Source organism: Idiotropiscis lumnitzeri, chromosome 17, assembly GCF_059441095.1.
Source record: "Idiotropiscis lumnitzeri isolate Australia: NSW breed Sydney's pygmy pipehorse chromosome 17, RoL_Ilum_1.0, whole genome shotgun sequence".
Classification (NCBI taxonomy): Eukaryota; Metazoa; Chordata; class Actinopteri; order Syngnathiformes; family Syngnathidae; genus Idiotropiscis; species Idiotropiscis lumnitzeri.
Window position 1 is genome coordinate 2,660,347 of NC_142407.1, and position 24,802 is coordinate 2,685,148.

The following is a 24,802-nucleotide window of genomic DNA, read 5'->3' on the forward strand; positions in this document are numbered from 1 at the left end:
TTGAGTATGTTTTCAAATCTGTTCTCATTAACCTCCTGGAATCTGGCCAAGTGGTCTTCCCACACTTTCAGCTCAGACTGCAGTTTTTCCAATTTTTCCTTCTCAATTGTTAGTCTTTCCCTTTCTTCATCAATATAATTCTCCAATGAAAGTACATTTTCTCTCTCAATGCTGACGCTGTCAGAAGCAAAGTCGACATCTTTTCTCTTCAAAACAAGTTCCTCTTTCTGTTTCACCATGCTTGACAGCAGACTAACATACTGGATGCTTCCTCTAAGCAGCAGTTTGCTTTTAACTGCGACTTGGTCTGTCATCTTATCAAGGTCTGCAAGTGTGTTCTTAATGGCCAGCGACAGTTTCTGCAGGCCTTCCTTGCTGGTTTCTAATTTGAGTCCTTTGTTGTGAATGTTTTCAAATTTCTTCTTATTCAATTCCTGGATATTGACCTTGACTGTTTTTAGTAAAGTCATGGTTGTCGTCAAGTGATCCTCCCATTTTTTCAGCTCAACTTGATGGTGTTCTATCTTGTGTTTCTGAATGGCTATTCTCATTCTGCCTTCTTCAATATTGGTTTTCTTGGAAATGATACGTTCCCTTTCATGAATCAGTGTTTCTGCAGCAGCATCAACAACATTTTGCTTTTCCTCAAGTTCTTCTCTTTTGTTTGCCAGGATGGACAACAGACAAACTTGCCTGGTCCTCTCATTTTGTAGCAGTTTGTTTTTATTCATTATTTGATCTGTCATTCGATCAAGATCTACAAATGTCTTCTTCAAGTCAAGTGTCATTTTCTGCACGCCTTTATCATTTGCATGCGAATTATGTCCTTTCTTGAGTATGTTTTCAAATCTGTTCTCATTAACCTCCTGGAATCTGGCCAAGTGATCTTCCCACACTTTCAGCTCAGACTGCAGTTTTTCAAAATTTTCCTTCTCAATTGTTACTCTTTCCTTTTCTTCATCAATATTATTCTCCAATGAAAGTACATTTTCTCTCTCAATGCTGACGCTGTCAGAAGCAAAGTTGACATCTTTTCTCTTCGTAACAAGTTCCTCTTTCTGTTTCACCATGCTTGACAGCGGACTATCGAACTGAATGCTTCCTCTCAGCAGCAGTTTGCTTTTAACTCCGACTTGGTCTGTCATCTTATCAAGGTCTGCAAGTGTGTTCTTAATGGCCAGCGACAGTTTCTGCAGGCCTTCCTTGCTGGTTTCTAATTTGAGTCCTTTGTTGTGAATGTTTTCAAATTTCTTCTTATTCAATTCCTGGATATTGACCTTTACTGTTTTTAGTAAAGTCATGGTTGTCGTCAAGTGATCCTCCCATTTTTTCAGCTCAACTTGCTGGTGTTCTATCTTGTGTTTCTCAATGGTTCCTCGTCTTCTATCATCTTCATTATTGAATTTTTTAGAAATTATACTTTCCCTTTCATTGATGAGTCTTTTTGTTTTAGCATCAACAACATTTTGCTTATCCTCAAGTTCTTGTCTTTGGCTCACCAAGCTTGACAACACACAAACTTGCCGGGTCCTCTCTATTTGTATTAGTTTGTTTTGATTCATTATTTGATCTTTCATTTCATCAAGGGGTACACATGTCTTCTTCAAGTCAAGTGTAATTTTATGCACGCCTTTATTATTTGTTTTCGAATTATGTCCTTTCTTGAGTATATTTTCAAATCTGTTTTTACTCGCCTCCTGGAATCTGGCCAAGTGATCTTCCCACACTTTCAGCTCAGACAGTATTTTTTCCAATTTTTCCTTCTCAATTGTTAGTCTTTCCTTCTCTTCGTCAATATTATTCTCCAATGAAAGTACATTTTCTCTCTCAATGCTGACGCTGTCCGAATCAAAGTCGACATCTTCTCTCTTCGAAACAAGTTCCTCTTTTTGTTTCATCATGCTTGTCAGCAGACTACCCAACTTTCTCAAGCTTTTTCTATCAACATCAACATTATTCTTAATTGAAAGTAACTTTTTTCTCACCTTCATGATTGTGTCCTGAGCATAATCAACAGCTTGTCTCTTCTCAATGATTTCTTCTTTTTGTTTCACCATTATTGACAGAAGACAACTTAAGTGGTAGCTCTGTCTCAGGGGCAATTTATCTGTAAATGACACTTGATCTTTCACCTGCTCAAGATCTGCAAGTGTATTACTGAAGTCAAGGCGAGTTTTCTTCATTCCTTCCTTGTTGGTTTTTAATTTAATTATATTTTTCCACTCAGTGGTGATCGACTTGCTGTTTTCACTGAGTTCTTTTTGTTTCACTGTGTTACACAATAATTTATTAAGATGCATTCTTCTTCTCCTCAGTTGTTGTTCTTTACTTGATATTTCAGCTCTCATTTGAGCAAGAATTGACATGTGCTTTATTGCCACTAATATGAGTACTCTTCGAGTCGTGTCTTTAATTTTATTTTCTTTTGGCTCCTTGAGACTTTCTTGGACTGTTTCAATGGACATTATGTTGGTCATAAAGTGCACTCCTCGTACATTCTCCTCAGTATTATACCTATTCGCACATTGCTTTTGCATCATATTGCTTACTCTGTTGATGGCACCATCAACTTCTTTTGTACTTAGATCGTGTTTGTGCCTGAAATATTCAACATCCTTTTCATGCTTCTGTATACTTGTTTTGAATTTATTGAACTTTTCATTTTTGTCTCCCTCTTTTTTAGGCATGTTGTTTTTTAAGATATTATGCTCAGTATTTAAAATGAAACTTTGCATGAAATCATTCATTTGCTCAGTTCTTTGCTGAAGCTGTAGAGCCCAACCCTTAAGGATTTGTGTCTTTGTACTCATGTCATCAAATGAACTGTAAATGTTTTTTTGATTGATTCCTAAGTCAAACATTGTGATTTTCAATTCATTTGTTGTTTGTTTCAATAATTCTTTATTTTTCTCCAGAAAAGTAAGTTGTCGTTTTATGTCAGCCTTGTTTTTGGTCATAATACACCTTATGAACTCCAGCTCATTTTTTCTTTTATTTATAGTTTTATTTACTTCCTGTGTTATTTTCTTTAAAGCAAACATTTCCTTTCTTTTCTTAATATCTCGACGTGTGTGTTCCACTTCATATTTTATTTTACTTGTGTTTTTGGTTTGTCTACTTATCTGTTGCTTTATGTCATGAATTGTTTTGGTTAGATACCCACAGTGCATTCCCATAATTGTATGCATCTCCCTACATTTATGAATCACATCACAATTGTTTTCACTCTCACTAGAGTTATTTGTGATAATAGAGATTGTGGCCTCTTTCTGGCATCTTTTCACATTCTGTTTTAGGATCTCTAAATGATCCATCTCTTTGGTAACCATCTCCAGTTGCCAAATTAGCTTGTTTTGCCACTTCTGTGACCACCTGTTGAGTGCGTTATACTCTAATTTTATCTCAGCTTCTTTCTTTTTATTTTCTTGCTGTATTCGACTGAGTCTTCTTAAAAGATTTAGATTGTCTTTCTGTTTGATCTCGAACTCACATTTTAACATTTCAATCTCATTGGTTTCTCTTTTCACACTTTCTAGTTTAATTTCAAGCTCTTTTCTTTGCAATTGTATTTCTTTTCTGATGTCAAGCATTTTATTAATTTGCTTATTAAGGGGTATCATGATCTTTGATTTTTTCATCCTTAAATGCAATGTAAGAGTCTTGCTGTCTCTTTTGAAACCACTGAAACACGCTTTTTGTTTGCATAAATGAACCTTCGCATTTTCCAGAATTTGCATTTCCTCGCTCATTGTTTCCAGATGTTTATGAATCATTTGCATGGTGTCAAGGAGACCAAAAAGATTTTCCTCAACCTTTAAATGAATTTGTTTTTTTTCTGTCTTACCTAATAATTTGGGTACCTTCATCTTTTCTAAATGTTTAATCTTGGGATTGTTGCATACACAAATGACAACAGTTGAGTCATTGGTACTTCCTTGACTCTTATCAGGAAGTTGTTTTTGCTGTTGTTGCAGTTTGAATCTCAGAAGTTCCACGTCATCCCTTTCTTTTATTATTTTTTCAAGCATTTTGCCAAACTCTTTTTCCTTCTTTTTGGTCTTCATGTTCATTAATCCTATTTCTTTTTTCATTTTAAACCAGATTTTTGTTGTTTCATTTATTTTTCGCTTGAATTTTCTAAATGCTTGTTCACTTAGTTTTTTCCTTATGTCAAGCTTGGTCTTTAGGAACTCAATTTCTTGTAGCCCTTGTTTAATCACGTAATTTTTATTAAGTTGCTGTTTTTCTCTTTGTATATTCTCCCTTAAACTGTTAAAGTTGTGCATTTCCTGCACTGCTACAACTTCTATGTTTTCCGGCTCCTGTGCCTTATTTTTGGATCCTTGACATTCCTCTCTGTCACTTAAGTCCCCAAGTTGTATATTTTCACAATTTGTCTGATCTAATATATTGAATATAATGTTTGTGTCCTTATTGTGTTCCTCCTTAAAGTCTTGACTTATTTCCTCACATTTTCTTCCCACTTTTGTGCCCTTTTCTATTAGTGGTCCATCTTTATTTCTTTTAGTTTTAGCTTCCTTCAAATAGTAATTTTCATTCTGAGCTGCTTCCATTTTGTAGATTGAGTCTGTATCATTAGTTTGTCCTACTTTTGTAGTCTGAGGATAACCTGAAAGGAATTTCACATCTTGTTTTGCAACCCAAATTTGTAATTCTTTATCAAAAAGGCGCTTCAAAATACTTTTATCTTGAGTTTGGTTTGATGGTTCATTTTGTCCTTCTAGATTTTCAGTTTTGGTGAATATATTTTGTGAATTATTGTCAGTCTTTGGTCTTTCCAAATTAGTTATGTCCATTATGAGTTGACTGAGATCCTGAATTCTCTCTTCCATGTTCTCCATAGAATGTTCTATTGTCTTTCTCAGTTCTTCATCTTTCTCCTTGAGGTCATGCGCCTCATTTTCAGCATGTTCAATTTCTGTTTTCAATTCAGCCATTGTTATTTTTTCAGTTACTTCCTTCCCACTTCCTGTTTTTTCTGTGTCATCCGATGTAAGTGCTTCATCCTTGACTTCTGTTTCATTCTGGCATTCGTCATGAGATGTAAACACATTTTGTTTTATTTTCATTGAAGCGTCTTTATCTTTCCATCCGCTGAACTGAAGCCTCTTCAAATTCAGTTTGTCCTTTATAAGAAAAAAAAGAATGTTTTATTGTTTTACATTGAAGGTTTTGTCAACAGTGAGCACACCATAATAAGAGACAGGTTGAGCTTTGCCAGATGCTTCATCTTAAAAAAGGTTCACTTGATACTAAGGACAGCAATGCAGACAGACCCAACAGAGTAATTTAGTGTCACACCCGAGATAATCCATGTTTGTATGGATCTCAAAAATGAGATTAGATCTAAATGACGCATCATTTAGCTGGAATAAAATACACATTGAAAGATTAATTCAAACAGAAGATGGAAACCCCTTAAATGCACTGTATCTTCCGAATGTATGTGCAAGTTTACAGTCATAAGAATACACAGTCTTTGGTCTGTTGACCAGTCTTCTCTTGTTGAATGAGTAGGGTGGGTTTTGAGTCAACTGATTGTTTTAGTTCTTTTGTTGTGTGTTTTGTTCAATTGATGTTCTGTGTACTTGCTGTTATCTTTATCAATATGCCTTTGTTGATGTGTATACTGTAACATGACCTGCAGACATCTATGGATTTATTTTTCATTGTAGTTGTAGCGCCACCCCTTGGTTAAATCAAGTTATTTTTTTTATGTTTTTCTCTGAGTAGGTTAACAAGGGCAACTTCATATTTGCTCGGATAAGTGTTTAGGCCTTCAACATGTCAAAATACAAAATTTGTCATTTTTCGTGAAAAACTGTGGGCATGGCTTCGCACAGTTCGTCAATAAAACAATGCTAATTTTGAAGTTCTAAACATTAACTTTGCAAACACATCAGGCCTGGCAAAATCAATATTTTATTAGTTTCTTGTGCAATTTTTAAAAAATGGCTCGCTAGCACCCCCTAGTAATTTTCTAATAAGCAACCCCGGATGTATATTTCACCTGGCTCTTCAAAGATTTGATGGAGTATGTACAAGGCCAAGACCTCCAAAAAGACTCTTGGAGCCATATGCTAAATTGCACAGGAACTTGGCCATTTTGAATTCACTTCAAAGTTTAACGTGGCTCTGACAACAAAAGCTGTTTAAACTTTAACCACTCAATAATTTCTCGTACAGATTTCTCACATTTCATAATAGTAAAGGCCTGAAGACACCTACAAACTTATTTTTCATCGCAGTGATATCGCCACCTACTGGTTAAAGTCAAACTTGATTTTCAAGTTCCGGCGCCGCGCGAGTGGCTGCCTGTTTACAGCAGCGTGGCTCACTATTGAGCCTTTTTCGTGTGTTTTTTCCCTTTACCCTTTTTTATTTTATTTTTACCTCACCTCAGCAATGGACATCCAACTTGCGGTGGTTTTGCTGCTGTTGGGGGCTGTTTTTTGCGCGATCGTGTCCGGAGACGAAACTCGGAGCTACGGATCGATCGTGTACACAAGAGATCAGCTGTTAGCACTCCGTGCTAACCCCGCGTGGGCTCCCGGAGCGAGACCCGATATTCCCCGCGAGCTGAGGAGGAAGAGACGGGGATGTCGTGCGGGGGCTAAACGCCAGGCAAGGAGGAGACGATATCACCCCGTCCTCCCGTCCGTTATTATGGGGAATGTTCGATCCCTCCCCAACAAAATGGACGAGCTAACAGCGCTAACCCGGCACGAGAGGATTGTCCGGGAGGCTAGCTTGCTGGTGTTCACGGAGTCGTGGCTAACAGAGCTAACGCCGGACGCCGTCGTGGAATTGGACGGCTTCCAAATACTACGCGCGGACAGGACACTGGAGAGCGGTAAGAGAAAAGGGGGAGGGCTGGCTGTGTTTGTTAATGATAGATGGTGTAACCCTGGGCATATAACTGTTAAGGATCAACTTTGCAGTCGGGACATTGAGATGATAGCTGTTAGCATGCGTCCGGTCTATTTACCGCGAGAGTTCAGTCATGTGATCGCGGTGGCGGCGTACGTGCCTCCCTCTGCTAACGGTGAGACAGCCTGTGATGTACTGAATGCAGCTGTGAGCAGGCTACAAACACAGCACCCAAATGCCTTGTTCCTTATCTCTGGTGACTTCAATCATGCTTCTCCTTCCTCCTCTCTGCCTTCATTCACACAATATGTAACATGCCAAACCAGAGACAATAAAATATTGGACCTCTTCTATGCCAACACCAAGGAGGCGTACACGTCACTGCCCCTCCCCCCGCTGGGCAAAGCTGACCACAACTTGGTTGCTCTCCTGCCTGTGTACAAACCTCTCGTCCGCAGGCAGCCAGCTGTGACACGCACAGTTCAGCGATGGTCCGGAGAAGCTGAGGAGGCCTTGAAGGACTGGGCAAATGAGTTGAACCTATTTTTCAATAGGTTTGATCAAATGTCTGACCCCGCTCAGGCTTCCCTGATGCAGCCCCCACCCACCCCTCCTGCCACTGCGAACAAGACCCTCTCTCCCCCTCTCTCGCCCCTCTCTCTCTCCACAGGCTCCAGTTCCCAGCCTCATCAGACAACCACCACTTCCTCCTGCTCAGCCTTGTTCCTCACAACATCTCAGGTGAAGAATCAGCTGAGGAAGATGAAGGCGAGGAAGGCGGCAGGCCCAGATGGGATCAGCTCCCAGCTCCTCAAATCCTGCGCAGACCAGCTGTGTGGAATCGTCCAGCACATGTTCAACCTGAGCTTGAAGCTGGGCAGAGTCCCCCAGCTGTGGAAAACATCCTGCCTGGTTCCGGTTCCAAAGACACCCCATCCGAAGGAGCTCAACAACTTCAGACCAGTGGCGCTGACGTCTCATCTGATGAAGACCCTGGAGAGACTGGTCCTCGTCCATCTGCGCCCCCTGGTCAGCTCCTCAATGGACCCACTCCAGTTTGCATACCAGCCTGGCATCAGTGTGGATGATGCCATCATCTACCTGCTCCACACTTCACTCTTCCACCTGGAGAAGGCGGGGGGCACGGTGAGGATCATGTTCTTTGATTTCTCAAGTGCTTTCAACACCATCCAGCCCGCCTTATTGGGAGACAAGCTGGAGCAGGCGGGAGTGGCCCACCACCTCATCACATGGATTCACAACTACCTCACAAACCGGCCACAGTACGTGAGAACACAGGACTGTGTGTCTGACGTGCTCCTCTGCAGCACGGGAGCGCCGCAGGGAACTGTGCTGGCTCCCTTCCTGTTCACCCTCTACACCTCGGACTACAAATACAATTCCACAACCTGTCACCTGCAGAAGTTCTCTGATGACTCTGCGATTGTCGGCCTCATCACTGACGATGACGATCGGGAGTACAGAGGGGTTACGCAGGGGTTCGTGGACTGGTGTCAGCAGAACCGCCTCCAAATCAACGCTGGGAAATCCAAAGAGCTGGTGGTGGATTTCCGCAAGCGTCGGCACTCTCCACCTGCACCAGTGAATATCCAGGGAACAGACGTTGAGAGGGTCTCAACTTACAAGTACCTGGGTGTTCATCTGAACAATAAACTGGACTGGAGCGACAACACAGACGCTCTCTATAGGAAGGGTCAGAGCAGACTCTTCCTACTCAGGCGGCTGAGGTCCTTTGGCGTTCGGGGAACACTCCTCAGGAACTTCTATGACTCGGTGGTTTCATCAGTCATCTTCTATGGAGTGGTCTCCTGGGCAGGAGGCATCTCGGGCCGAGACAAAAAGAGACTGGACAAACTGGTGAGGAGGGCCAGCTCTGTCCTGGGCTGCTCCCTGGACTCTGTGGACTCAGTGGGGGGCAGAAGGATGACGGCAAAACTGTCATCAATGCTGGACAACCCAGCCCACCCATTCAATGACGCTCTGAGAACACTTTACAGCTCCTTCAGTGACAGACTTTTACACCCTCGCTGTACCAAAGAGAGATTTCGCCGCTCCTTCCTGCCAACTGCTGTCAGACTTTTTAACAAGAACATTGGGTCAGGCCTACAAACGGGAGGGCATTAGTGCAATTGTGCAGTCCTAGGATGCAATATTAACTACTACTGTACTTTCAGCCAAGGGTGTACTTAAATATTGACCAATGATGTATTTTGTTTACCATTACAGTATTCTTATTACAATACTTCTATCACTGTAGTATTTCTACCACTGCAGGATGTTCACTATTACAGTACTTTTATCATTGCAGTATTTTTCTATCATTGCGGTACTTTTACTATTACAGTACTTTCATCATTGCAGTATTTTTCTATCGTTGCAGTACTTTTACTATTACAGTACTTTTACCATTGCAGTATTTTCTATCATGCAGTACTTTTCTATCATTTCAGTACTCTTACCATTACAGTACTTTTATCATTGCAATATTTTTATGATTGCAGTATTTTCAATCATTCAGTAGTTTTTATCATTACAGCGTTTCCCCCTCCGTATAATGGACAAACATTAGGAGTGTTTCCTTACACTTAGATACGTTTATACTGTGTATATTTGCATGCTTTTTCTGAATGTCTGCTGCTAATGTTATACATTAACGGCTACATTACGCCGCCGACTCTGTGTGATCTATATCTTTGCTGCTGTAACACCTCAAATTTCCCCATTGTGGGACTAATAAAGGACATCTTATCTTATCTTATCTTAAATATTAACGAAAACTCAGGAAATGTTGCAAACACATCAGGCCTGGCAAAATACAATACAATTGTATTCATTTTATTAGTTTCCTGTGCAATTTTTAAAAAAATGTCCTGCTAGTAACCCCCTAGAAATTTTAAAAGAAGCTGCCCCGGGTGTATGTTTCATGTAGCTCTTCAAAAGTTTTATGTAGTATGTACCAGGCCAAGACCTCCCAAAAAGTCTCTTGGAGCCATAAGCAAAATTACACAGAAAGTCGGCCATTTTGAATTCACTTTAAAGTTTGACGTGGCTTTGACAACAAAGGCTGCTCTGACTTCCATCCATCCATTATCTGTACCGCCTATCCCATCTATCTTCCGGCAGTAAGGGTGGTATACCCTGAACTGGTTGCCAGCCAATCGTAGGACACACATAGATGAACAACCATCCGCACTCACACTCATACCTAGGGGCAATTTAGAGTGTCCAATATACCTGCAATGCATGTTTTTGGAATGCGTGCCCCCCTGTTCTAACTTTACACAATAATTTGTCGTAACATTTTTTCACATTTGATAATAGTAAAGGCCTGAAGTATAGAGGACTGAATGTGCCAAAATTAAATAAATAAATACACCATGAAATGTTTATTAATTAAAATGGTCATTAATTAATTAAATGCTTAAATTATTAATTAAATGTGGAATTAAATAAATAAATGTGTCAATTAAATCATCAATGATTATATACAAAACAAAACCCATATAACAATTTTTTTAATTAATTATTTATGTATTTCATTATTTATGTATGTATTTAATTTTTTTCATGGTCCCGCGTTGCAGTGTTTCATGGTCCTAACACCTGATCGTTTGGCTGCTCATCAAGTCAAGGCAAATCAATTCCAGAATATTGGATTGATGCAGAGTATCTAGTGAAAATACGCCGATACACTGAGTGACGCTATTCACCTCTACATTGGTTTATACTCAAGTTAAACAACTAAATACAAGCCTCGATCGCTCAATCAAGACAGCTCATGAAAGTCCTCCATCATCATAATCACCATGTTTGCAACCACTTCAGGCCAAAGCAACGACTTAGCCAAGATTTGAGTTTGTCAGTGTTTAGCCCCGCCCACTAACTTTGATGGGCGATTTTGACAGATAAAATTAATTCATGAAACATTGCAACTCGGTACAATGAAATAATTAATTAAATATATAAATAATTAATCAAATACATAATTAATTCGGTAAAGAAATAATTATATTTTTTTACATATAATCATTGGTAATTTAATTAATTCATGACTGATTTTTTTAATTCCATATTTAATTAATAAATTTAACATTTTATTAATTAATGACAATTTTAATCATTTCATGGTGTACTTATATATTTAATTTTGGCACTTTCAGTCCTCCATACTGAAGACATCTACGAACTGTTATGAAATGCGCTATATAAATAAAGTTCTACTGTATTGTATTGTATTGTAATATTTTTTTATCACAGTGGTGGCGCCATATACTGGCTAAAGGAAGTAAATAGTTAATTCTTTGATGTTTTTCTCCTAACAGGTTAACAAGAGCTACCTCATATTTGCTCAGTGGAGTATTTAGGCATTCATGATTTTGAAATACCAAAGTTTTTCACGAAAAGCTGTGGGCGTGACACCATGATCCTAGAGGATTCACCCGATTGACTTCAAATTTTGGCTGTACCATCTTAAGACCTGGGACAAACACTAGGACAAAAATTTTTAGTTTTCGAAAAACTATATGACAGAGGGTGGGTGGGGCTTCAAAGTTTGGATTGAATATTCCCTTCGCCCAAATGGACAAAATGCTTACTAACTCCCCTGCGAATGCTCAAAAAAAAAAAAAAATCATATATATATATATATATATATATATATGTAAAGAGTTGTGACCCAAAGGAAAAATATGTTAATATTCTGTTATAGATATAGCGCCAACTAGCGGCGACTAAAAATTTACATTTTTACATTTTAACATATTACATACACGGTGCACGTTGAACGAATCCAACAGAAAATATGTCAGAACAGCCTCAAGACATTGATCTTACTCTGTGCCGAGTTTTGTGACTTTTCGGGGTAGGGAGTGGGCATTACGGTGCCGCAACGTCTGATCGTGGCAACATACTTTTGGCCAATAAAACAACTCTGATTTTGATGGACTAAATAAGCATGACAATTCATGAAACTTTGCAGACATATCACACCTGGCAAAGTCATCAATGTTTTATAAGTTTTAAAAAAATGGTAGATCCCTAGAATTTTTTAATAAAGCAGCCCCAAGTTGAACGTTTCATGAATAACTTAGAAAACTTGGTAGTACATGTAATAGTAGAAAAAAATAAATAAATTTTAAAAAAAAAGGCTCCTGGAGCGATATGCTAAAATTAAAAGGAAGTCCGCCATTTTGAATTTAATTTAAAGGTTGGTGTCGCCTTGGCTACAAAAATGATGATTACTGAAATAAATACTAAATATTTGGTCACATTTGATAATAGTCGAGGCCTGAACAAATCCACAAACTTACTTTTTATCGTAGTGATACGATCTAACTACGATCAAAAGGAAATATATTGAGTATATGTTTCGTGTTTTTTCTCTATACAGGTTGACCAGATTTACCTCATATTTGTTCAAAAGAGATTTTATCATATCGCAACACAGAGCAAAGCTGTGTCCTTGGCAACTCATATTCACCCCAAAAAAACACTGTTGCAAAAATGTCAGGCCTGGAAGCAGCATTGATATTTCATTAGGTTATTGAGTGATTTAAAAAAAAATGGCTCGAAAACATCATTACAATATTTTTAGCGAAGCAGCCCTGGTTGTACGTGTCAAAAAACTCAAGCAAAAGTTGTAACAAACACCCCACGATCTAAAAAAAAATTCTAAGAAACTCAAAAGGAGGTGGGATTTTTTAAATTTCCTTCCCAATTTGCAACCTTCTATCGCAGCGGTCGGGAACCTTTTTGACCTGGAGAGCCATAAAACCAAATTATTTCTAGATATATATTTTTTGAGAGCCATATAGTATTTTAAACATATAATAATAATAAAAATAATAAAAGGTTTACTTTTAATGCGACTTCTGGTGCTGCGTGGTTTTTTTTATGTCCTTAATTTGTGTTTCCTCGACTTGATTCGCCATCATGATGCTCCGATCGTGAACCGTTCTTGCTGACAGTGGCATGTCTCTTATTTTTTTGATTATCTTGGCTTTATTTGGAAAGTCATCAAAAAGTTCATTGGCCACATCAAGCATAAATGTTTTGGCATATTCGCCATCTGTGAACGGCTTTCCACTCTTCACTATTGCCAAAGCACCCGCAAAGCTAGCGGAATTACCGTCACCTTGCGTGGTCCAGACACGCAGTTGCTGCTGGCTCGTCTGCACTATCCGTTGCAGCTCTTCGCATGCCTTTTTCCTGCTGTCCCCCGGTGGATATTTCAATGCAAAAGAAGCATGACGCGTATCGAAGTGCCGCTTTATATTTGAGCGTTTCATTGATGCAATTTTGTCATTGCATATTCGACATACTGTGGATCCTGCTCTCTCCACAAATGCAAATTCCTCTGTCCACGCAGCCTGGAATGTACGGTAATCATCGTCTTTTTTTCTTTTCGCCATCTTTTCTGTTACAAGGGTTGAGCGGGTTGAAGGGTTGAAATTTTATCTCTGATAAAATTAATTTCCGTACATTGACAATGACCCGTGACGTACTTGCGATCGATTGGTTCCCGACCTGATCCTCGGGTCACCGGCGGATTGCAAGTGCCGCAACCCACCCCTGACTTTTAAAATGTATCTTTAAAACTAATTTTAAATTACTTAATATTATTAAGATTATCACTAGTATTTTAAAACCAGTTCCAAAATATATATATATTTTAATTTAATTTAATTTTTTTTTGGCCCCCTCAACTCCAAACTGTCTGGGAGCCATATGACGTCTCCGGAAGAGCCATATATGGCTCGAGAGCCATAGGTTCCCGACCGCTGTTCTATCGGGATTATATTTGATCAAAATTAATTTTAATTCTATATACCTAATTTTCAAAAAATTGCAATTCCAATGTGCCCGTACCCCAACGTTGCCAGGGCTGCGAGGGCCCTTAATAGCTGCTCGCAGCTCTAGTTATTATTATTATTATATTATATTATTAGTCACAAAACCCTGATCTAAATATAAAACAGTTCTGATTATGATCAGACGGGCCATCCCACCCAATGTGTCCTGCTGGGTTTGACTGTCATTGCCGTGAGCATCAAAGTCCCATAGGACAGCGGCCCCCAACCATTTTTGGGACCGTTTCATGTGACGACATACCGAATTTGCACGACCATAAGGCGCACTTTAAAGTAACAAATTTTCCCCAAAACAAACGAGGCGCCTTGAAATGCGACACGCCTTGTGTAAAGCGTGAGACCCATTGATCTATACATGAACAATTCTCTTGACCATCGGGCTTGATCCTCTTAGGGCATTTCAGAGTACATGTTTTGCACACCTCCTCCATGAGCCATCACCTTACCGCGGTGGAGGGGTTTGCGGGTCCCAATGTTCCCAGGAGCTAAGTTGTAGGGGGCTTTTGCTCCTGGTAGGGTCACCCATGGCAAACAGGTCCTCGGTGAGGGTCCAGACAAAGCACGGCTCACCACACCCCTTATGAAAGCACAACATTTTTGGACGTTTTTCCTTGCCCGGACGCGGGTCACCGGGGCCCCCTCTGGAGCCAGGCATGGAGGTGGGGCTCGTCTGAGCCCCAGGCGCTGGAGAGCGCTCCCCCTGGAGACTCCCTCGTGCTGGGGGACTTCAATGCTCACGTGGGTAATGACAGTGAGACCCTGAAGGGCGTGATTGGGAGGAACGGCCCCCCAATCTGAACCCAAGTGGTGTTCTGTTACTGGACTTCTGTGCTCGTCACGGATTGTCCATAGCGAACACCATGTTCAAACATAAGGGTGTCCATATGTGCACTTGGCACCAGGACACCCTAGGCCGCAGTTCGATGATCGACGTTGTGGTCGTGTCATTGGATTTGCGGCCGCATCTTTTGGACACTCGTGTGAAGAAAGGGGCGGAGCTGTCAACTGATCACCACCTGGTAGTGAGTTGGCTCCAATGGTGGGGGAAGATGCCGGTCCGACCCAGCAGACCCAAACGTATTGTGAGAGTCTGCTGGTAGCGCTTGGCAGAATCCCCGGTCAGAAAGAGTATCAACTCCCACCTCTGGCAGAACTTTGCCCACATACCCGGGGAGGCGCGGGACATTGATTCAGAGTGGACCATGTTGTGGTGAAGAGGGAGCTGAGCCAAACTGCGAAGCTCTCGATTTACCGGTCGATCTACGTTCCCTACCCTCACCTATGGTCACGAGCTGTGGGTCGTGACCGAAAGAACAAGATCTCAGATACAAGCGGCTGAAATGAGTTTCCTCCGCAGGGTGTCTCGGCTCTCCCTTAGAGATAGGGTGAGAAGCTCGCCCATCCGGGAGGCACTCGCTGCTCCTCCACGTTGAGAGGATGAGGTGGCTCGGGCATCTGATTAGGATGCCTCCTGGACGCCTCCCTGGTGAGGTGTTTCGGGCATGTCCCACCGGCAGGAGGCCCAGAGGACAACCCAGGACACGCTGGAGAGACTATGTCTCCCGGCTGGCCTGGGAACGCCTGGGGATCCCTCCGGCAGAGCTGGAAGATGTGGCTGGGGAGCGGGAAGTCTGGGCTTCCCTGCTGAAGCTGCTGCCTCCACGACCCGACCCCGGATAAGCGGCGGATAATGGATGGATGTTTTGCACACCATGCTGGTCAAAGCCTAAGACTACTATGCTCCGAATTGTCTGTGACAAATACATTAGGTGTATACGTTTTTTTTTTTTATGATGCTGGAGAAAGCTGGACAAAAGGGCACCTGCCCACGATGTCGTAGTCTCTCTTATCATTCATGTTATTGCAAGCAAGAAACATCACAGGTTTAGACAACAGATAAAAAATAAAATAAATAAATAACACACTGCCCAAAGCACACCACTCACATCTCTCTAAACAGCCATGTGATTGGCTGAGGCTGATTGGCTCCCAGAATCCATTGCAGTAATCTTTTCGCGTTATTTTTATTTCTTTTTGGGATATGAATGGCATGAGATATGCATGTTTTGTGTTAATTTTATTTCTTTGTTTCATTGTTTGCTTGTATGCTGTTTAGAGGTCTGCTGACGAGAAGGTCCGTCCGGTTTAATCTGGTCGCTTTGCTTGGTTTTGTAACTGAGTTGTTTCACCATGCTGGGTAGTTAGCCTAGTGATGGCTAGTCAGCTTGTGGGGCTGCCACCTTACAGCATGCTGACATGCTGTGAAGCCCTGACATACATCAGGAACTTCGAGCGGAACTGCTCATTTATGCCATCCCAGCGCTGTGTACCCCAGAGGATACAGGCTCCCCATGCACCGAGCCCAGGCAAGCACTGGGTAGGTTTAAGCTGCCACACTTCCGCAAGGTTATACAGTTCCTATTCCTGGTGGGTTGGAGCCCCCAGGACGGTGGCAACCAGATGTTAAGGGAGAAAAGCCAACAACTGCCAGCATCCCGCCTCGCACCAATGTGGCGAGTACCCTGGTATGGCCACCTTTTACGCCTGCCAGAAGAGCACCCAACAAACACCATCGTGGCCTTCAATACCCATCAAGTTGGCTGGAGACGACCCAGGGCTGCTCCTTGTATCCGCTGGCTGGATGTAATAGCCCAGGATCTTAAGACCTGTAATGTGACCCTGGCACAAGCTCAACATCTTGCCCACAATAGACCCAGATGGAGAGACCTGGTTGCTGCGATTGGCTCTACGCGCTCTGTGCATGAGGACTAAAGAAAGAAAGAAACATGCTGTACAGAGATATTTTTGTTTTTGATTTGAAACTGTGACTCTGAGGAGTGTGGTGAGCAGTGACATCCCTCCCGTGTCGTTGTTGAACAACTGTGTTGTCATGAGAGCTCTCATTGCGTCTGAGGTGCTGCTATTGACAAAGATGCCTTGCTCTACATGGGAGCTGGCATGCGCGAGCTGGCACGTGCGAGCTAGCACGCACGAGCTAGCATGCGCCTCATAGTGCGGCGCACCCAGTGTAAGTATTAAATACAGAAATAACACCCTCAACTGATGCTGCACCTTTGATACAGCGCATCTTTCGGCTGTGAAAATACGGTAATTTGATGAACTGGCCTTAGACGGAATATGAAAACAAACAACTAAAATTCAATTTACCATCTGAATGTAGCCATTGTACAGTAAATATTTGGAGCCCATTTCAGTCTACCGCAGCAGTTGGGGTCCACTGTCTTAGTGGGTGCACTCAAGACAGACACACAGACAGACAGACTTACCTTGTTATCTGACTTTCTTCTTGTGATGTCATTGATGTGCACTTGTGTGTGCTGTTCACCTCGATAGGAGTCTTTAGTTTGCATCAAATCCACTTGTTTTTCTTCTAGCTCATCTCTTTGTTTTTGGAGATTCAGCTTGAGGATTTCTAATTCATCCCTCTCTGTCATGATCCGTTCACGTTTTTGGTCAAGTTCTTGATCAGGTTTTTTAGCTTGACATCGCACGCATTTGATTTTTCGTTTTGTGAATTCCTTAGCGTTCTGTTTTCTCATCAAGTTAAACGACTTTTTGTTTTTTTTTCCTTCAAGAAATATTCTGTGCGTTTTAGTATTCAATTTGTTCTTTGGGTACTTTATGATCCTGTTTTCATTCATATGCTTTTGTATATTTACTGTATACTTTAACATATCCTCCAGTTGTTGTCCACCGCTTTCCGGCACAAAGGATTCCAAAATTATGTTTGTGTTTTCATAAACGTTTTGGAGTTCAATTCCTAGGGATACAGCTTTTTGTATGTTCGTATGTGTTTGCATTTGATTCCAAATGTTTTCAGTATGGTTGACAATGACATTTATTGTGTTAATGATGTGCTTGATTTTGTTAAGTTTTGAAACTTCTTTTTCATTTATTCTTAATGCTTGGTTTGAATATACCATGGTTTCATGAATGAGTTCCTTGATATGCTTTGCACCAATAATTGTTTTCCAGTTATTAGTCATCTGACTTTGAATACAGCCATCTGTCAACGAATGCATTATTTGGTGGTTAGGTTCATTGAGTCCTTCCTTATATTCCACTGATTTTGGTTTTGAAACATTCATGGATTTCATGTTGCATTTATTAGTTTTAATGTCAGTCACTGTTTGCTGAAGAAGCATTTGTTCTTTCAAGGATGTCTTTATGCCTGTTTCAATTTTCTGAGAAAAACGTTTCATTTGTAACTTCAAAGTTCTTACAAGGAGGTGCTGGTCATGTTTTTCATTTTTTAGTCTTTCAATCTCCCTTTGTTGCTTGTTGACTATTGTCCTAAGGAACTCGAGTTCATGTTCACCTCCTTGTAATATTTTCCAAAATTGTTCAGTATTCTGCATTTTATGACCAATGGATGACATCTCTCTCCAGTTTTGCGGTCTTTGTGTCAGTATTTCTTCTTTTTTCCGCTCACGTTGTAGTCTTCTTCTGTCACACTTGTCCTGTACACGCACACACACACGCACACACACACACACGCACAATCTTTATTGCAATATGCATGATAATAACTGGGAAGGTTTTGATCATTGAATAAAAAAAAAATCACATTCAAACGTATGTTAAGAGTGGAGTCAGCACTCAACTGTAACCATTTTAAGTGCCACTGAACCCCACCCAAAGTTCAGATATAGTTTTCCCTGCTTTTCAAGTTCAATCCTGCCTTTTGCAGGTTTAAAATCTAGTCTACTTTTTGTACATTCACAAATGCACTAGGGGGCAACGCAGGAATGCAGAGTAGCGTTGCACGTCTACCAAATTCATGGACATAATGAACCCTCTTTTACATCAAGCGCATGGGTGCCAGGCTACCAAAATAGGGCCACTTCAAATGTGGACGCACGCTGCATGCTGCTAGTGGGCCATCCCTGCTTTCGATGTTTTATCTAAAGATGTTTCAAATGAAAAGTTCAGCAAAACTTTTCATTTTGTGAAACGATGTAGCCGTGGTGATGCACTATTTGCGAAGGAAGATAATGCTGATTTTGATGGTGTAAAATGTAGCAAAAATATACATTTTATAACATTTAAAGTGCAACAATGCTCATTAATGTCCCCTATAAGTATTAAATGAAGCAACCCCGGTTTTACATTTCACTTGGCTATACAGTAATCCCTCGTTTATCGCGGGGGTTACGTTCCAAAAATAACCCGCGATAGTTTAGATTATTATTTTACAATGGATTTGATATGATGCATTGTGGTTTGTTTGCGCCTCTAGATGGGAAGTTGTGGTCCTGCAGTGCCACCTTGTGGCATTGCTGCATTTCTTTTAAGCGTGTTATTTCTCCTACCTTTTTTTGTTGTTGTTGTTATTCAACTTCCGGGTTGCGTCACTTTGAGACGTGTGCTCATATGTTGACAGAGGAGCGGTAATAAAAAAAAGCCATCTATAGTAACACACACCAGGTATAGAGCATTAATTTGATTGTTCTGGGAAAGAAATGACATTGTGATTTATCGTTATTTTTCATTGTTCGTAGCTCAGAATCTCGATGTGTATCCCAAGCTAAGGTAAGATAGCTGACTGTCGGAACTGTTAACTAGCGCCCTTGGAGAGCGGAATGAGGTACGGTAGTGTATAAAATGTTAAATATATTACAAATGTAAATTATTAGTTGGATGGCAAATTGAAATGGTGTCATTTGATTCATATACATTTCTTCATTCCTTTTTATTAGCCAGTTCTTACTGTGCTATTTACAAAGATTCATATTTAGTGCTTATTGGTAAACTATGGTATTTAGAATTTACTGTGTTGTAGATAATGATCTAGTTAATTTGATAATTCAGATTTGTGATTGACTGCGCATGCGCATTGAGTTGCGCTGTGTCTGATTTCTGTGAATGCATCGCGCAATTTACTGGACGGGAGGTGTGTGCGAAAGACCGAGAGGGAGGGAGAGAGAGTGAGTGATCTGTTAAAAAATGACAGAGCGAGTTGCCCGGTGTTAGATCGGTTACGGCCAACAGAGCAATTTTCTGTAAGAATAAAAAGTCGAGACTGAATGGAATTCTGACGTGGTTTTTAAGGACGCTACAATACATTACACCACAGTGCTGGTGTCGTGGAAGCGAAACAGCTTTTCACCGTTCCCGAAGCGTTCTCTTAGTTCAAGTAGATGTAGATCCATTCGTTGTGCTGAACGACATTGCTCACTGTACTGGGTTGTGAAACTTTTAATACGAGAAAACGAAAGAGTTCCTTTGAGTCCGTGTGAGTACTTGAATGAAAGTAAAGCTGTGGATAAAATGATGTGCCGCCACGGATGAGTTAGAACGACCTTCGACTGCCCACACTGATTAACAAAGCTTGAGAGAAAAGTGAACGTTGTGTATAGTGATATGTGAATTATTTGTGAAACTACTATTACAATTTGTGTTTTTCTGTTGTTCTGTAGTTTTCACGGTGCAGAATTCTGAACATGCTTGTTCAGAGATAAAACATTATTGACACCCGTTTGAAACTCTACGTCCTTATTCGAAACCAAAGGGGCCGTTACACAGAGCACAATCCTACTGTAAAAAAATAATCTGCAAAGCAGCCAAGCCGTCAAAGGTGAAGCGCGATATAGCGAGGGATTATGTACACATTTTTTTTCTCAAAATTAATTATATAAAGACAAACATTTAAATGTGGGGGTTTACCTCTAATTTCCAGTTTAGATATTTCAGACCGATTCTAACAGTTTCATCTTTAATAAATTCAGCTCATTTCAATTAAAAAAATTCCAACTTTCTAAATAAAAGCCCAAAAAACGAAGATTTTGGTGTTTTACCGCCAATCAAATCTGTTCTGCTCTTTTGTTCTCCTATTATTAGCCCAAATCACTCCCCCCAATCCCCAGACCCCCCAAAAATAAAAGCACACAAATAAAAAGTAGTGGGGTTGTGGGGCACTGAGGGGTGTGTGTGCTTTGTTTCTCTAAATTATACACTTTGGACAGATTCAAAGTTTTCAAATTTAAAACTGTTCAGATCATTCCGCCAAATTTGAAAAATTATTTTCTAGTTAGTTGTAATTACATAAGTGAACGGCTCCTTTTCATTGGCAACAAAAGCGCAAATAGTTCTACAAGGCAAGCCAGCCTTGCTACGAAGTATTCACAAATGCGACTTTGGGACTTGCAAGAATTCACACTCTCATTCAAAATTTCAATTTAAGTCTTGTCTCATTTTGTTGTTTTAATTTACTTTCACAAGTCTTGGGATTTAATGGGCTAGCCTATGACCTCGGATATCATATTTTGCACTATATCATGTGGAAATGTGTGGTGTATGATGACAATAAAATTAATAAATTATGATTTGTGTTGACTTGTTATGTTTGCCTGGCTGATCGCCTCACATGACTTCTCAACCAGCTTCTCTGGTATATTGAACTCTTTCTTTGCCATTAGGCTGCTTGTTGGAAAAAAAACCAGAGTACTAAAACAGAACAGTAGGAAATAAGCTTTGAGTGCATTTCAGGTTAATCCCGAAATTTCATTCAATGGCCAAATATCTATAACATTTTGTTAGACGTGTATATGCACATCTGTTTCACTCTCTTTTTTTCTTTTTTTAGTTTTTGATACAGATAAAGGCACAGAAGATGGGAACCACATTATACCAGAATCAGAAATCCCTTTATTGTCATTGTACAGTGTGCAACGAGATTAGAGAGCTCCCCTCTCCAGTGCAATACAACAATAATTAAATCAAATATATAGCTGGTAAGTTTTGAGGGCGTCAATGTTTTTTTTGGGGGGGGGGGGGGGTAATGTTAATCCATAGATGGGTACCGTGGGCTCTCAGCTCTGCATGGTTACCTCTGTTTACAAAGCTGTACTGAATTAAGTGAGGGCTCAAATTGTGCGTTTGATTGTTTTTGTTAGCCTTTTGGTGTGGTTTGGCATCAACTTTGGTTTACATTTTTCTTTTTAAAATAATGGTCATTTTAGCTTTTAGGTTTCTTCTACAACTTTTTGTTGTATCTGACTGATGCCTTAATGTCACATAGTGAGTGGCAGCAATTTTTTTAAACGTCTCCTTGTCAACAGAAACAGCTAATTTGCATTTAATTGGTAATAATACGCTGCCCCTTATCCCACAGGTTTCAAATTTAATTTTTTTTGTAGCTCACTAGCTGGCGTTTATTGGCCAAATATTGAAGAATCACTGCTTTAGAATGTCTTTTAAGTATTCACGCTTCTAAGCTTCCATCACTATCCTTACCCACGTACCAATCTAGCCTCACAAAAAACAACTCCAACTGAGTACCCGGCAAGACCTGCCCTACAGTATAAATGAATGAAAAACATACTATGGCCTTCAGGTCAGTATGTCAAGGCAGTGGTTCTCAAATGGGGGTATGAGTACACCAGGGGGTACTTAAAGGAACTCCAGGGGATACGGGAGATTTTAAATAAAACAAACAAACCTGCTAAAATCTGTTGAAAAATATTGAATTAATTACTTGTTTCAGGAACAAGACAGAGGATAGAAGTTCATAAAACACATTTACTAATCAGTGGTTTATTCAATTTCATTATTTTAAAAACCCAGATTCTCCCCTTTACTAGAATGGTTCGACCCAACTTGTCGCATGCCATTTCTCATTACCTGTCAATCACTTGAAAACACAAATAATGGAGTCATGGTTGAAGCATAAGCCTTCTGAAAAAACTCAGGTGCAAGTGCAAAAGAAAGCCAAACCAAGATTTTGGTTGAATGCTGAAGATTATGTTTTATTTGGATTTATGCCCATAAATTGCAGTTCTCTTCTATGATCAAAAAAGGACACTTTGTTGATTTTTGTTTTTGGGGGGGGGGGTGTCAATACAAAGGAAGTTTGAAAGGTTCTAAAGTATAATGAATCAGACATTGATGGCATGTTTTAATTTTTTTTTGTTAACCTCAAAATGCTTTGCACTGGTTAAGTGGTACTTGGCTGAAAAATATTTCACAAGGGGTACATCAATGAAAAAAAGGTTGAGAACCACTGTGTTAAGGTATCAACTTTGTATGCCATGTGGTGACTGAGAACAACCAAGAATAAAATTGGCATCTCATCATCTAATTGGTGATTTTCTGACTGTTCTACGACCTCATGTGTGATTAACTGACACTGAAACAGGATTATGTGCCAAACAGTGACACTAAATCAGGGGTGGGCAAACTTTTTGATCGGCAGGCCACAATGGGTTCTAAATTTTGAAAGAGGATCAGGAACAGATGGTTGGAGTTTTAGAAACCTCACCCCGTCAGTGAAAAAAAATACATTTAATTTTAAATGAAAGTAAACAAAAGCATTACAACAAAATATCTGTCTTTGACACATGACAGTATTTAAAAAATAAAACATTAACAAGCTTTATTCATTTAATTATTTTCAAGTTTGGTGGGCCGGATTAAAACGTTTAGCGGGCCACATGTGGCCCCCGGGCTATAGTTTGCCCACGCCTGCTTTATATGGTTCTGGCTCCCTTCAACTTCATTCACTATTTTATACAGTAATTTTCTTAAACATGTAGTCTCTTAAGTCTGTTCACTCTGAAGGAGGAAACCATCCCTGGAAACTAACCTCACTGCTTAGTGAGGAGTCGCCAACTTGAGTTTCAAGGACAATCACCCTCGACCAATTTCAAGCAGTCATGAATGTGAAGCCATCTGACTTGTTGACCCCAAGTTTTTTTAACCCCATCAGGTAAATTTGTCACATAGGTATTTTCTCAAATTGGCAAAAGCTTCTGGTTCTGCTTCCTAAATCTAAAAATGAATTAAAAACAAATTCTGTTGCAATGAAAAAGGTTTTTTTTTCTTGCATTTATACACATTGAATATTTTCGGCACCGCTTGCTAACAAACAGCAAAAATTTGAATGGGTGTGAATAGTGTTTTTGATGTTGATGAGAAAAAGGAACCTAGCAAAATAGAGGCAAAAGGCTAACTTAAACTTGATTTTTTTCTGTATCACAAATTGATGTTTTCAGCACGAATACAGACAAAATCAGAGTTAATATAACAACGATATAACTACTTAGGTCATAGAGTGTACCAACCTCAAATGCACGTTGTCATCATCTCTGTAGAAAGTCAAAAACATCTAGAAAAAATGAAAATTTGATCAATTTGTGATCTGTTAAGACTAGACAAACAGGCACAATTTTCCTTCCAAACAGTTTGGCAGTGACTGATATGTGACAACGTTTGGGAGATTAAACGTCATTTTCTCTGCCTGCTCTCAGTTGATAAGCCCGTGTATGGGTTCATGCTCAAACCAACGTCACTATTTATCATCATGTAAGACGTACTCTGCGTGTGTGGGTGTAAAAAAAACAAGAAAAAAAACAAATATATATATATATATATAATATATATATAGATATATATTAGTGCTGGGAAGTGATTAATTATTTTTAACTAATTAATCACAAAAGATTCCATGATTAATCACATTTTTCAACTACGATATTTTGCGAAGCTTATAAGAGATATTTACTTGAATAATATCTTGGAATTTATGCAAAATCACCAAATATGAAGTATATTTAATTCAAAGACTGTTCTAATAGCTTTCTTGGATTCTTGAATACGATCTAAATGGAGACATCTTTGCAGACATTTATTTTCGAAACGTTTCTCAAAACTGCACACAAGCGCCACACTCCAGCAGTGTTGGTTTGCAAGGCCCAATGGTAACTAAATACAGTGTTTTGTACTGAGACGTGCTAAAGACAGCTAATATGGCACAATATTAGCAAAGTATGCAAATTATTTTTTAAGTAAACCAAATTGAGTTAACTGAGTTAAAATATTTAACTGAGTTAAATTTTTGGGGATTAATCTTTAAAGTTAATGCTTTAATTCTGACAGCCCTAATATATATATATATATATATATATACATATATATATATATATATATATATATACATATATATATATATATATACATATATATATATATATATATATATACATATACATATTTACACAGAA

General features: G+C 39.7%; 1 protein-coding gene across 1 annotated transcript in view; it reads right to left on the reverse strand.

Moving 5' to 3' along the window:
- The window catches only part of LOC148319705 (uncharacterized), a 71,333-nt gene extending 47,340 nt beyond the window's left edge, over nucleotides 1-23,993 (reverse strand). The window contains exons 1-4 of the mRNA XM_088280213.1: nucleotides 23,864-23,993; nucleotides 17,069-18,262; nucleotides 1,068-5,147; nucleotides 225-437 (exon numbers count right to left, since the gene is read on the reverse strand). Coding sequence (XP_088136339.1) covers nucleotides 225-437; nucleotides 1,068-5,147; nucleotides 17,069-18,181 — 5,406 coding nt within the window. The 5' untranslated portion in view covers nucleotides 18,182-18,262; nucleotides 23,864-23,993. The remainder of the gene's footprint in view (nucleotides 1-224; nucleotides 438-1,067; nucleotides 5,148-17,068; nucleotides 18,263-23,863) is intronic.
- Between the last annotated feature and the right edge of the window lie 809 nt (nucleotides 23,994-24,802).